This window comes from Polyodon spathula, chromosome 2, assembly GCF_017654505.1.
Source record: "Polyodon spathula isolate WHYD16114869_AA chromosome 2, ASM1765450v1, whole genome shotgun sequence".
Lineage (NCBI taxonomy): Eukaryota > Metazoa > Chordata > Actinopteri > Acipenseriformes > Polyodontidae > Polyodon > Polyodon spathula.
Window position 1 is genome coordinate 7,658,145 of NC_054535.1, and position 15,802 is coordinate 7,673,946.

The 15,802-nt window shown below is 36.8% G+C and overlaps 1 protein-coding gene across 2 annotated transcripts in view; it reads right to left on the reverse strand.

The window, feature by feature from the left end:
- Positions 1-15,802, reverse strand: part of LOC121329640 (atrial natriuretic peptide-converting enzyme-like) — a 49,732-nt gene that overhangs the window by 33,485 nt on the left and 445 nt on the right. Inside the window, exons 1-4 of one of the 2 annotated variants that reach the window (XM_041275348.1) lie at positions 13,453-13,544; positions 12,557-12,700; positions 7,920-8,333; positions 4,358-4,568 (exon numbers count right to left, since the gene is read on the reverse strand). In XM_041275348.1, the coding sequence (XP_041131282.1) occupies positions 4,358-4,568; positions 7,920-8,333; positions 12,557-12,677 (746 nt within the window). In that variant the 5' untranslated portion in view covers positions 12,678-12,700; positions 13,453-13,544. Of the gene's footprint in view, positions 1-4,357; positions 4,569-7,919; positions 8,334-12,556; positions 12,701-13,452; positions 13,545-15,802 lie in introns of those variants that run through there. The other variant, XM_041275340.1, reaches the window with a different exon arrangement.

The following is a 15,802-nucleotide window of genomic DNA, read 5'->3' on the forward strand; positions in this document are numbered from 1 at the left end:
CTACAGAAACACCAACAGACACATCAACAAACATTTCGGTACTGGGAGAGGATGGATCTCCGGCTGGAGGTTTTATGACGCCGGGTAGTGAAAGCCAGTCTCTGGAAGCTGCCAGGCCGATGACCATCATCTCCACAAGGACCACCATCATCATCGGAACATGGAACGTGAGATCCATGTACGAAACAGGAAAGACTGCACAAGTGGCTGCCGAGATGAGGAATTACAACATTGCCATCCTTGGAATCAACGAGTCAAGATGGACTGGTTCCGGTCAGAGGAGGCTTGCCACAGGGCAATTGCTGCTGTTCTTGGGGCATGAGGTAGAAGACGTGCCGCACACCCAGGGAGTTGCCTTGATGTTATCCAAGACAGCCCAGGGAGTGCTCATTGGGTGGGAGGCACATGGCCCACGGATCGTCACAGCCTCCTTCCGTACCAAAAAGAGGAGGATCAACATGGACGTCATCCAGTGTTACGCACCAACAAATGACAGTGAAGAGGAGGACAAGGAGGACTTTTACAACAGACTGCTTACCATTGTACAGGACCGCCCAGGACGGAACTTCATCATCGTCATGAGCGACTTCAACGCCAAGATCGGCAACGACAACAGGGGCTATTAGGAGATCATGGGGCAGCAGGGACTGGGTGAGATTTATGACAACGGGGAGCGATTCGTCGACCTATGCGCCATAGGCAACCTGGTCATCGGAGGGAGTTTCTTCCATCACAGAAGAATACACAAGGTGACTTGGATATCAACAGACCTGTCAATGGAGAACCAGATTGACCATGTGTGCATCGGGAAGAAGTTCAGAAGATCTCTTCAGGATGTACATGTCAAACGAGGAGTAGACGTTACTTCGGACCATCATCTACTTGTTGTCCGGTTGCAGCTTAAGTTGAAGAGGAATTGGATAGGAGGGACCAACCAATGACAGCGTTACAACACCATGCTCCTGAAAGACCAAACCAAGCTAGAAGAGTTCACCATCTCACTCTCCAACAAGTTTAAGGTCCTACAAGAGCTGCTAGAGGAAGAGACCATCAATGAGAAATGACAAGGTGTAAAGGAGGCACTATCATCAACCTGTCAAGAAGTCCTGGGCATCAGGACATGTACAACACCATCAAGAATCTGTCAGGAAAGTTCAGCAAACCAGAAAGACCCGTGAAGGACAAGGAAGGGAGGACAATACCAGATGAAGAGCAGCATAGGAACAGATGGGTGGAGCATTTTGAGGATTTGCTGAACAGACCCGCTCCACAGGAACCACCTGATATCCAGCCGGCTGATAGCGAACTGCCGATCGACAGCAGTATACCTACTAAGGAGGAGATCCGCATGGCCATCAAGCAACTAAGGAACGGCAAGTCTGCAGGGCCAGACAGCATTCTGGCGGAGGCGCTGAAGACTGACATAGAGACCAGCATGGAGATGCTTTACCCACTCTTCAGCCAGAGTTGGGAAGAGGAGCAAGTTCCTTCAGAGTGGAAAGAGGGCTACCTCATCAAGCTCCCAAAAAAAGGCGACCTCAGCTCTTGCTCCAACTACAGAGGGATAACCCTGCTGTCCATCCCAGGAAAGGTGTTCAACCAAGTCCTGCTGAACAGGATGAAGGACGCTGTCGACCCCCAGCTCCGAGATCAGCAGGCTGGCTTTCGCAAGGATAGATCCTGCACTGACCAGATAGTGACGCTGCGCTGAAGAACGTCTGGAGATCCACAGACCTGACAGTCAACATCAAGATCAGGATCTTTAACACCATTGTGAAGCCTGTCTTACTTTACGGAGCCGAGACCTGGAGAACCACCGTCACCACCATGAAGAGAATCCAGACTTTCATCAACACCTGCCTCAGAAGGATTCTGCGAATTCGCTGGCCAGACAGAATTAGTAATGAACAACTGTGGCAGCGGACAAGACAGCAGCCTGCAGAAGAAGAGATCCTCCAAAGACGCTGGAGATGGATCTGCCACATGCTCCGCAAGCCTGCATCCAGCACCACAAGGCAAGCCCTCACCTGGAACCCACAGGGGAAAAGGAAGAGAGGTCGCCCAAGGAATACATGGCGCCGTGACCTGGAGGCAGACATGAAGAGGACAGGCCACACCTGGGGACAGCTGGAGCGATTGGCTCAGGACCGGGATGGCTGAAGAGCGTTTGTTGGCGGCCTATGCCCCAGGCGGGGCAACAGGCGTAAGTAACAAGATTTGTATTGTTACGCAACTAAAGAAGCCCTAAGCTCCAATGTAAAGTTAACTGCACACTATACATGCCTGATATCAGTTTAAAAAGCAATAGGCATCCCAACTGAAAAAAATCATGCTGTCAAATAAAGGTTAAAATGAATTGTTATTTACATGACAAAGTAATTTAACTTAATGGCATACAAGCTGTGACTTTCTTCATTTATTGTACAACAAAGTAGGTCATTGGAAAACATATTTTGTACTAAGTTTAGTTTTTAATGCTCGATGTGTACTTTTCATTGAACTTGAATATAAAATATATATATACAAATATACAGAGCCAAATTAATTTTCACTTTGTTTTCTTTTTTGCAGGGGCTCATATGGAATCTTGCTTGCACTCATTTAATTCCAATGACAGAATGTTCAGAAAGACTTGGTGAAAGACACTGTTCCAGATTAGGAGTTTCTAACCAAATGAATAGTTTTATCTAAGGAAAGTAATTCCACAAATTGAGTAGTTTGATTTAGATGACTTTCTTTTCCATACAGTGTACTTTTAAATTAAATATACTGCGTTAATCTGAGAAATGTATTAAAACATTAAATGCACAAATATCTACTAATCTATTTTCACAAAAATACATCTCAATTAGTAAAATGTACTTTACATTCCTGTATGGGAAAACAATGATCTCAGGTAGTTAAGCAACACCGAAATAAAATCCTACTTGATTTAAAAACAAACTAAAAAATGACTTGTTATAGTTGACTCCTAACTTGACCTCTTATCGATAGAAATAACAACTTTAATTAAGCCCTGTCTTGTTTAAGTAAAATGAAAACAAGGGGTAATGTCGCAGACAAGTTCAGTATTTTCACTGTTTGCAGTTTTAAGTACCGTAATGTCATACATAGCTGACTTTGTGTAATTTTAAGGCATCTGATCAACATCACTGGTAATCATTTAAAAGCAGACATCCACTTAATCTATAATAGGAACACCACTGTAGACTATATCAGTATTGTACTTAAGTTTTTAAACCGATGTTCCAATTCATAACTATTGGTCAATTCACCAGGCCTCCCCTATTAGAAAAGGCAGACTTTTTTTTAACAAAAGGATTAACACATATACAGTTAAAAACAGGTCAAATCATTTGGCCAGAACTTGTGACTAATTATGAATGTTCTTTTATTAAAGACAGTGGTTCATCAGGGGATGAAGACAGAATAGTCTGAATGTTCAGTTGTAGTTTAGTGCCTGCATATTGCAGAATGGCTTGGGCTTTCAAATACCTCCACTTTTCACTGCACGTGGTAGTGAAACAAAAGATAAAGTACCGCCAGAGAAAACAAACATTACATCAAAAGAGATGCCCGTTCAGTTCGAGGGAAAGGATAATAAGATGTGAATTTCTTAATGTGAATCTCAGAGGAAATGAGCTGGTAACCTTGAGTTTTGAATGTTTTAAAAGGCCTGTATTAAAAATAACATATTTCTGGTGCACTTGTCAGTGAGGAATTAAGGGAACCAAACAGTAAAGCTAGAACAGCTGAGAATGGCAGACAAAACCATGCAAGCCTTAGTGTTCTTGTACCCAAGCAATAAGCCATGAGCAGAACTACTGAATTCAAACCATCAGAAGAATAAGGCTTTGAAACTAGATTGTGCTCTAGTCTCCTATGTCCTGCTATAGTTAACAGTTTTGATATGTTGATGGAAATGCAATTTAGGTCTTTATTTCATAGAGCTAAAGTGGATTGTTTATGAAAGTGAAATATGTTTATATAACAAGTACTGTATATTTAAATCAAACAATAAAATCTTAATTTGGTTAGATTTGGTGATTATTTCTGGATCTTTACCTTAATTCAGTGTAAGTGTATATAGCATTCGGTATAATTGTTAGTATTGTGATCCATAGGTACTTTACAAACAGAAGAGACATGTAAGATGCAGGCTGAAATACAAAAAGGATATTGAACAAGATGTCATTTTACCCTTGTCATGTAATACTAAATCTTCTTAGTTGGGTGTTCCTCTTTGTCAGAACTCTAATGAACAACAAGAGCTTCAAGGTCAGAACATTAGTTCAGATGTGTTTGTGACAGTAAATGTAAGGGGTTCTTATCGTTGGTGTTTCTGCCTCTAGCATACCTTTTGTCGCCTTCATTTCTGCATTCTGGAAGAGCCAAGTTGCAGCCAAACAGCATGATGTGGTGATAGCAGTTGAGGCGGTTCAGATAGCTGAAGAACTTGAGGAAAATCTCAACTTCAATGCCTTTGACTATGGAAAGTTGGGACGAGAGACTGGTCTGGTTGTAAGGAAGTATTTGGCACTGATTCACGTTGATATCCGTACAGGTATCTAAAAAAATTAAGAAAATTGAGACTTGAGATAATATTCATATTAACTGCTTTGCTTGCTTTATTTAAGTTTTGGTAAGGTGTAAGTTAACAATGAAATAACCCATCCATTGCAGTTTGTTTATACTGTACAAACCACTGATAAACCTTGAGGTTTCTTACAAAGAGAAATACAGGAATCCTTCATTCCACAAAGTTTATCACTGGCTTTTAACTGGCAGGTACAACATTCCATACAAGAACACTAGTTTCTTAATAGTGTCTTGTTATTTACTATAGTATGTGCTGTAGCATAATGCAGTATTTCCATATGGGATAAGGGACACATTCTTTCTCAGCCTGAGTACTTCAAGTTAAAAAATGTTAAGGACAGAAAAAAGTTTGCAATGAGATCCAGTAGTTGTCGAATAAACAATCTGAGAGCAATAAGCAACAAGCTAATGATATGACAGGTGGAAAACATCACCACTAGTGTGTTCAGCACAAAGATTCTATCAGAGCTTTGTATTTGGTGTATTGTTTTCCGCTAATAGATAACATGTATTTGGTTAAGGTAATGTTACCATCATTATAACACTCCTTGGTTGCTTATAGTGGAACATGCATACAGTTATGGATATGCTTTATCAAGCTTTTTATTATTTAATATGGTTACTTGTTCAGCTCAATTAAACTCTCAGAGAAGTCAGTATACTAATAATGGACTCTCTGAGTGTTACTGTTAACACGGAGGTTTGTTTGAAAATCATATTCTCTATTTTACAAGATGTTTACTCATTTATAATAGAGTGATTTAGACTCATCGTGACTAAAAAAATAAATAAATATGTTTCCACAGTATACAAGACCACTGTTTAAAAATAGTGTTTTGATAAACCATTTTTTAATATGCACTAACTGCGTGATTTACAAAGGGGGCACAAAAAGAATTATGGGACAAGTGACAATGTTGTTGGTTACCACGTTTGCTACTTCCTAAAAAAACCCTAATAAACCCAGTTCTTACAGTATGTCGAATATCTTTTCCGTGTGTTCACAAGGCGAACTGGACTCACAGAGGGTAAATTTGGATAGCACTTAAACTGTTCCATCAACTCAATCTTACAAGGAGACTAGCTGAGGTTGTTTTTTTTTATTATTATTATTTGTGTTTATTTTTATTGTTTTTTCCTTAAAATCAAATTAGAACACGTATAAGCTTCTTCACAGTCTGGTTTAGCAACCAAATATAACCTACTGTGAAGTAAAAAATAAATAAAAGTCTAAATTATTAAAAACCTCCTGAACTTTCAAATGGACTTTTCTTTCTTTTCCCCACGACCTAACTTGTAAAGATTGCACTCTCTGAGAAACCCAGAAAGGAAAATGACATTGCAGCGTTATATAAGATTAAAATGAAAAATCAGCAAAAATGAGTATTTGACCAAGCTAGTATATGTATTGTCTTCAGAGGTAGCTTTATTATTTTAATAAAATAGGCTGTGTGATTTTATTTCTGAGTGGTATTACATTTTTGTCCCCTTAAGCATTTAATCTGTGGGAGTAGTTACACCTTTCTGCCAGGGTTCAAATACACTGGATTTGAACATCTTTACTCAAGATTTCCTATTGGTCTGATGCCTACTTCTAATTTGCTACAGATCTTTTGCTATATATATATATATATATATATATATATATATATATATATATATATATAGATATAGATATAGATAGATAGATAGATACCCAGGTCAGGTTAAACATAAGTAGTTCATGATCTAAGTAGAATGAAGTCAGCCTCATTATATTGGAATGGGGTGACTTTTAAATGATCCGTGTAAATCACTGTAATCCCAGTTACTTGGACTTATTATCTAGCAATGCCTTAAAAACATTTTCAATAGCAGCAGCAGCAACAAAGACATGTGTATAAGAATGATCTTTAACCTTTAAACTTTTCTTTACTGATGTTAAAAGATGCCCACCTCAGTCTACAACAGTTTCATGAATTTTAAGCAAGTCTTTACAAATGTATGAGCTAAAGCTCTGGGAATAGGACATGTTGTTTCTGAATCATAGTTTAAAAGAGAAGCAGTTGCAGTTAGATGCTGGTGCTTATTTTACAGTAGTATCAGGGATGGTAAAGGTTTCGAGTTTAAAAGCTACAAAAGAGTTTGAAAGTCTTGGTATAATCACGGGGTGCTTCGTCTTGAGAACGTTGCATCAAAGCTCTCCTTCAGTGACAATTCACCACAAAAGAATTGTAGACTGCAACTCCTGGTTAAAAACAATTCCACAACCTGCATGGTTCAGTTAAAAAACAAGAAATTTATTACATAAAAATACTGGATCGCTACTTGCGATGTATGTAAGAAATGTCTTGTTTTTTAACTGAACCATATATATATGATACTGGACTCCATATAATCTGGTTAATTGGGCTAATACTTTAGCCAGCATTATTATTATTTGTTTATTTATCAGACACCTTTATCCAAGGCGACTTACAGAGGCTAGGGTGTGTGAAGTATGCACCAGCTCCAGAGTCACTCACAACAACGTCTCACCCGAAAGACGGAGCACAAGGAGGTTAAGTGACTTGCTCAGGAACCACAAGTGAGTGTGCCAGGATTTGAACTATTAACTATTCCTATTGAGAGTAGTTGCTAGTATTGAAGCATTTACTATAATTCCTCAGAAGTGTATGGGACTATTTCATCTCTGAGTGCCATATGTCAGGTTTGCAGATGTGTTTACTCAACAGTCTTTTTTTTTCAGGCTTTGTACTAACACCACAGGTTTACGGTTACATTTCTTCAAAACTGGCTCCAATTTATGATGCCGATCGGAAGAGAATGGTAAAAGGAAATGTGTTTAAGAATGATGTAATGCTTGGCTAATTAAAGAATAATAATATAAGATAGCATTGTACCTAACATGAATGTAGTCTTGATTACATAAAACCAACCTTATTAAAATTCTAAACCAACCCCTGATCTTGCAAAAAACAAGTTTTCAGTTTCTTTTTAGATTCTTAATGTGATTTTATTGCTCCCATTTTTTAGAAGCATTGCAATTCATTGGCTGAAACATAATACAAATCAGGTGTAATCTGCAATTACCAACACGCCCTCAATAAAAATATCACTAAGCAGTTTCTCTCTGTAAGGAAAAAAAACACCATCTAAAACAAACAAAAAAAATTCTGATGATGATTCGAAGTATCTAGCTCATTGTTGGTTTTCAACAGCTTCTGACTCAGCATGTCTTGGCAACCCAATGCAATTGCTTTTCCCTTGTCAAACTATTTTGCTGCGGATGTGGATAACTAAAGGCCAGGCAATCTTGATCGCTTGATTATCATACTTACCATTTACTGGATAAGGCTTTGCTGGCTCTTGTGTAGTAACCTGTACAACAGGACTAAGCGTTGACAGAGATGTCACCCAGTCAGGTAGAGTAGTAGATGTTGTGCTGGACCATAGCCTGTTGTCTTGCTCTGTGCTATGCAGCCTCGAGTCCTCCTTCGTGGGTGCTTTTGTTAGAAGACTGGGTCTCAGGGTTGTCTTTTCTGAGCGTGGCATTAGATTATCCATCGCTGCAGGGTGTTGGTCATCACTGGTGGTTGAGAACACAGACTGGGTGCCCAGGTCAGTGTTTGGAGTTGTCTCCAATGGGAAGCTTTCAAAAATGTTTGTGGTAGGAATGTGTGATGTTAGGGCATGGTCACTGCTGGACAAGAGGTCATTCTCACTCGACTCAAAGAAGCCTTTTCCTATTATACCTATTAAGCAAAAATACGAAGAAAGAAAAATGATTACACCTTTATTTATTTATGCATTTCTACAAGTAAATGGTTTTTCTATTGAAATGTACCATTCGGGAAACAGAATTAGAAAAATAGAAGGAAATATAAAAACATATGGTGCAAATTTCTATAGTATAATTTTTTTTTTTTTTTGATATCGTATCACATTTTTCATCAAACAATTCTGTTATAATAGGTTTTTCTACTTAAAAGGGGACTGTAAAATGTATCTGTCTTTGAATCCTACTGTGCTTTTAGGTTTTAATTTAAGCTAGAATTTTAGCTAATAACATGAAATTACACTTGGCAATGCTTTACAAAAAAATAAAAATAAAATAAAATAAATTATTATTGCCCAGTTATTAGCGATTTCATATATAGCATGGTCATTTAAAAAGATTACATGAGTATCTTTCTATGTTGTTTTTTTTTTTTAATCACTTTCTACCGACTTCAGCACATAATTATGTGATATAATGCTAAATTGCTTCTGTTCAAGCAAATCACATTTTATATAGGCCAGAGACAAAGTTTAAGTTTTAAAACAATTCAAATAAAACTGTCTATTTAATGCACAGTTTCCTTTTTAATATATCAATAAAAAAAAAGTGTTAGTGAATTACTGAAACGTAAAGCATACTTCAAGCTCCTAACACTTCAGGCCTCTAGAAAAGTGGTCTAGGACAAACAACGCCACTCAAAACAGCAGACTGTTCGTGCAGCTTTGGAAACATAATTCAACACAACAGACCAGTATACCAGTCCCAGTCGAAGACAATCCCATATGTCATTTTTGTATGACTTATTTCAATATACTACAGTTATGGCCAAAAGTTTTGCACCACCCTGTAGAATTAATTAATTTAACTTCATAAAGTCGAACGAAACCTTCTGAATAATGTTATGTTAACATATTGAATTACACAACGCTTTGTAGTTTTCCATATACTTCAAAATCTATCCAGAAATACTGTACTACTAATATAGCTTCTGGTAGACTTTTACAATATCATTTTGTAGTTTCTTTGGTTACATGATGTTAAATATAGATTATTTGTATTATTAATTATGTCTCAATCCTAAAATTCGAGGTGATGCTAAACTTTTGGCCATAGCTCTATAGGACACTAAAATGTTTAGTTGTCTTGTCTTTTTCATTTACTGCAGATATTATCTTTGCTTCTATCAGCACTTAATAATGCAAGGAAATTATATAATAAGTGCATTTCCATGTGTGTAAATGACCTTTTAACATACTGAATCTCTCTCTCTCTCTCTCTCATATATATATATATATATATATATATATATATATATATATATATATATATATATATATACAGCTCTACAAGGTTGTCCTGGAAGAAAACTTGCTTCCTTCTGCTCTGACAATGTTCCCCAACTCTGAGGATTGGTTTTTCCAGCAGGACAATGCTCCATGCCACACAGCCAAGTCAATCAAGGTGTGGATGGAGGACCACCAGATCAAGACCCTGTCATGGCCAGCCCAATCTCCAGACCTGAACCCCATTGAAAACCTCTGGAATGTGATCAAGAGGAAGACGGATGGTCACTAGCCATCAAACAAAGCCGAGCTGCTTGAATTTTTGCGCCAGGAGTGACACAAAGTCACCCAACATCAATGTGAAAGACTGGTGGAGAGCATGCCAAGACGCATGGAAGCTGTGCTTGAAAATCAGGGTTATTCCACCAAATATTGATTTCTGAACTCTTCCTAAGTTAAAACATTAGTATTGTGTTGTTTAAAAATGAATATGAACTTATTTTCTTCGCATTATTCGAGGTCTGACAACACTGCATTTTTTTTGTTATTTTGACCAGTTGTCATTTTCTGCAAATAAATGCTCTAAATGACAATATTTTTATTTGGAATTTGGGAGAAATGTTGTCAGTAGTTTATAGAATAAAACAAAAATGTTCATTTTACCCAAACACATACCTTTAAATAATAAAACCAGAGAAACTGATAATTTTGCAGTGGTCTCTTAATTTTTTCCAGAGCTGTATATATAAACAGCTGTGTCTGAAAACTCTAGTGACCAAAACTAGCTTTCCTAGTCTCCAAAAAGAAAAGTGACTTATAGCATCTGTTGAACTAGCCACCACAGTAACAGGGGTTTTTGTTGTGAAATAAAAGAAGAATTTAGCAGATCTGAGTATCAATATAAAAAAATAAAACCTGAGCATCTCATGCTGCCTAGGAAGTGCTTGTTTTTAAGGTTAACTGGAAGTGGGAAAGACCTAATCCATATTTCACGAGGGGTGCTGGCGGATATCCAAGACATACATGTATAGAACAGAAAAAGTATATTACTAGACCCACACACAAATGTGGAAATGATTTCCTTTATAGACTTTACCTGTTAAGACATGATATCATTTCCTCTTCGTCTAATAGTTGAACAATAGCAGTACTCTAGACAGATTTTACTGACCACTTCATAAAACGGTGCTGGCAATGTGGGTGTAGCGGTGAGTAGACTCACTACCACATTTGGCTTTGATAACTGTGTTTGGTTGTGACATGAAACACCTATGGTATGTACCAACCTCCAGGTAACTTATCCAGAAGTTATATATTGGAACAAGAACATAAATAATATTCGAAGGGAAGCTGGCATGTTCCAAACCAGATTTTTCTTTTTTTATTATTATTTATTTATTTTTATTTAGTAGTACAGCATTATATTCCATGCAATCAAAAAAATGGGGATCAAATGCAAAATACATTACAAAAAATACAAAACATGAAAGTTTTGGAATTAGCTCTATTAAAAATAGATATTTCATTAGGTTTTATGTTTTGTCTGAACAGTGAAATGGCAAAATCGGTGCAGTTCTGTAGGTGGTACTTCACTGCAAAATAATCTTCAGTCAGTATTTTAGGATTTGGTCGGAGGCTTATTTCCCATCACAAACAACACTTAAATCAAACATCTGAAAAAGAAAACACATGTACACATGCAGACACACATTCAGGAAAAGCTGTGTCTATAAATAAACTGGAATGACTCCAATATAAACTATAGCCATATGATGTGTCAGGTATTGCTGAGTGTGAAGCCCACGATTTTCTATCTGCATCTATTTCGAGATATATGCTGTGTCACGGCGTACTTCAGTACGTGAATATATATGCTCTGTGTCATCTGAATACCCACAGACAGAGTTTCTCCTAGAGAGAGCAGAGTACTGAGCCCACTCTGAGAAGCGGGTCCATCACCGCTGCTAACAGCATTACATGTTGTAAATCCAAAGTAAACTCAGCAGGATAATCCAGCTCCAACAAATAAACAAGAGTATCCTCTCATGAAGTGACGGGTGCCTGCCTGCACTTCACTATATGCATTCAGGTACTTGAGGGAAAAATAAAAGGCAACAGCTTTCCATTCTGGGCAACTCTTCTTTAACGCTCCTATCCCAGTGGTACATTTTAAGTAAGGATAAATACAGCTGCAGAAAACCTATGCAGTGTTCTAATTTATGTGTGTACGATATCTCCATACCATAAAACACATGTACCTGGCAGAAAGCAGCCTCCCTCCCCCTCCAGGGTGTAATATTAGGTTTCATTAAAGCAGATGTCAGTGAACAATTGTGTACTTGAGCCAATTTACAGCTTCTACAGTAATGCACGTTGTAGGATTATCAGTGATGCAAACACAGCGTGTGTAAAAACAAGGGTTCAGAGGGGCAAGAGGTTGTCTCTCACTGACAGTAAACACTACTTTGTATTTAAACAAACTGGAAAGCCAACAATGTCTGCATTCTGATTAAATCGAGGGCACAGGAGAACCAGTGAATTGCAGAAGAGTGTTCAGTACTAACAGTCAGTAATGAATCAATTAAAAAACAAATGTACAAACTTGTCGAACAGTGCCAATTTTAATAGTACATGCAGAAGTTACTTGCATGTGTTGGTGTCTGTGTGTTTACTTGCATGTATTTAGCTCTCTTTGCAGGTCTTTGCAATCTCCACCCTGACCTAAAGGTCAATCCACCCTTGTCATCCATCCTGGGTGTCTCCCAAGCAGAAACTATTAATGATGTCTCCTATCAAATAGCAGATTCACCCATTCCTGGTTTTAATATGTGTTGATTAGCCCCAGTGTATGGGTAACAAACAGGTGTCTTATTAACAGTTATCTTTTAGGATAATTAGTCAGGTAGCAACTTACCTACAAAAGCCAAAAGGATAACCAGCAAACAGATGAGAGCACAAATACATGGAATCAAAATAAACAGCAGGAGCCTGAGGTACTTTGCAGATCCCAGTTTCTGAGAACAAGCATCCCCCATATTGTCCTCATCGGTCCCGACACCTGTTTAAGACAAGGCAACAGTGAGGTCCAATCCCATTAGGTCAATGCACGGATTCGCAGGTACAGGTTTCATTAGGATATTTCCAAACGCGCGTGCATCACGTCGGGTAAGAAACAGGTCCTAAGAATTCGATCTAATATTGCCCTTTATTTTTTCGTTAGGTTTAAAACGATACAGCAAGCTGCAGTCGAAAAATTGCTTAACACTGCGCTGTTGATTTTGAAAGACAGAAGCCTCAATGCTCTCATGCCAGTGTAACCTACGTGCAAGATGATTATAAAAATGTAACAGATCTCAAAGGCTGCCATCTGTCAATATTTGTCCCTGTGAAATATTATATTCCGCCGTTTTAAATCTCGACAAGACACGTACTGTTGCCCATCACTTGAAGCATCCAACAGTATTGCTATTTAGATAGACAGATAGATAGATAGACAGATAGATAGATAGATAGATAGAGATTCCCATTTTCCTCACAGTGGCACTAACTAACTTTAACTGTATGACGGTCTGGGTAGTCATATAGTGGGCTAAAACTATTTTAATCCTGCGTGACAGGGCAACTGCAGTAGCAACTGAGTCAGGTTTAAGTTGTACATTGTAATCAATAGCTTGTTAATTTCTGATATGGGAGTCTGAAACATGTACCAGTACAGCAACAATGTAAATACGAAGCCCAACACCTGATTTGGGATTATAAATATGACATGTCTTACAATGTTCACAGAAAAGAAATCCTGTACATTCTTACCTGAAAGCAATGTCAGCGCCACAAACCGCTAACAATCAGTAACTTTGATGAGGCACCAATAAAGACCATGGTGTGACCTGCAGAGATAGAAACGGATGCCTCTCTCTGCTTCCCTGAGATAACAAATAGTTTTTACACGGAGGATCCTCGATGAACACTGTCACTCGACAGAAGCGAGTTACTGGGTCCTAGAACCGGGCAATACGTTACATCCCCTTGACGGGGCTGTTGATATATATATATATATATATATATATATATATATATATATATATATATATATATATATATATATAAATATATATATAAATCGTGTCCATCTAATATATATGTGCATGCAACGTTGAGATATACCCTGGAAAAGTTAAGAGGTCATTCAATTCTCCAGTGTCTTAAGGTTGTTTAAAAAAAAAAAAAAAAAAAAAAAAAAAAAAAAAAGAATATAGATGGCCTACTAATGTATTATTTTTTAATGCTACGTTTTAACATTTTTAGTAATTGAAGCTTAAAATGTAGACACTAAATTTGTCATTTTAGTTTTTTATTCCTTCATTGTCCTTATTGGGCCGCTAGGACCCAGAGCGTCCTTCCCTTGACCGTTTCTCTCGACCAAACCCCGAGTCTGCCTATTTTTAACCAGGTATTTGGGTGTTCAGACTTTCCATTCCTACAGCAGTCGTTCTATAAAGAATGGGGAATCTGAAAGCATATCTTGGGAAGATGATTATTTTTAGCTGTTGAAGAGGAGCAGAAAGTTCATATCTGTTTTGGGTGTGTGAGAGAGAGAGTAGTTGACAGACGGGGAATAAACTTCACACTTTGTGGCTCGCAATATTATGAGGTTAAGAGACACTCTGCTACACATTCAAAACGTTGCAGAATTTGAAATCTGTTATAGCGGTTACAGCTATTTGTGGCATAGAATGACGTAAATAAATAAATATTAAAGGGCACCGCAAATACATCAATTGCTTATAGCTCATTTAATTCATCCTTTGGTATATGCGCTTCCCACATTTCATTAAATAAATATCCAGGTGTATACCAATATTAATTGTTAATATGCTATATACACTCCTGGACAATGTTGAGGGTGATACTTGAATGAGATCAATTGGGGAATACAAACGACATTATTTTTTTCAAAGCGTATGTTTTTTTCAAAGACAACCTTGTAAATATTGTAATCATATCCACTTCAAAAACTTTATATCAGTTACAGCACTAATATTATATCTATCTCTATCTGTGTGTGTGTGTGTGTGTGTGTGTGTGTGTGTATATATATATATAATATATATATATATATATATATATATATATATATATATATATATATATATAATATTTATATATATATATTATTTTTATAAATGAAATAAACCTTTGTGATTTGTAATTTATAAATGACATGTACTTTTGGGAAATATTCCATATGATACAAAACAGATTTATCCATGTCTTTGCTGACCTATCATTTATAATTATCTGTTCACTTATACATGAAATGAGGTTATTTGATCACTAATTAGGGTTGTGTTCAAGTAAATGAAGGTAGTAATTAGCTTTTCCTTTAAACGGCTTCTATCTAATTATTATTATAATATTATTAATAATAATAATAATAATAATAATAATAATAATATGCATCCTAAAATCCAGGGTTTAAGGAGGTTAGTAGATAACCTTTAACTAACAATTTAAACATCTTATGCACATTGTAGAAATGTATCAGGCAACCGGTTTTGGCCCAAATAGTGTACAATTGGCGCATATATATATATATATATATATATATATATATATATATATATATATATATATATATATATATATATATATATATATAGATCTTACAAACAATTATAATAGTGTTGTTATCAAACAAATTTCCAAAGGTGTATCAATAATGACACTATAATAATGATAATTATTATGTGTTTGTTTTAATAATTGCAACATTTCAAAATGGTGTAGGTTGTAAAGTTTAACAGAGGCAAAAATAATTGTTCTCAGTCATTAAAATGTTTACTTTTCTCATCATACTTCCTTAGGGAAAATCCCGTTCGTCAGTCGTTACGTTAACTGGTATTCTATAAGTTTAAGATGTCTTATTAAAATCCAGATAATTATAGTCTTTATCATTAAATACGGGGCGCTATGTAACAACGTCAAACTAGTTGATTTATTTAGTGACGTAGGTTAGTCCGACACACCTTAGACATATTACGTTCGATGTCAATCAATTTGTGCTAGGTAGACAAAAATCTGTGTTTATCCTATATATATAATATATATTATATATATATATATATCTTTATGTTCGCGGCAGTGTCAGTCGCAGAAGTTC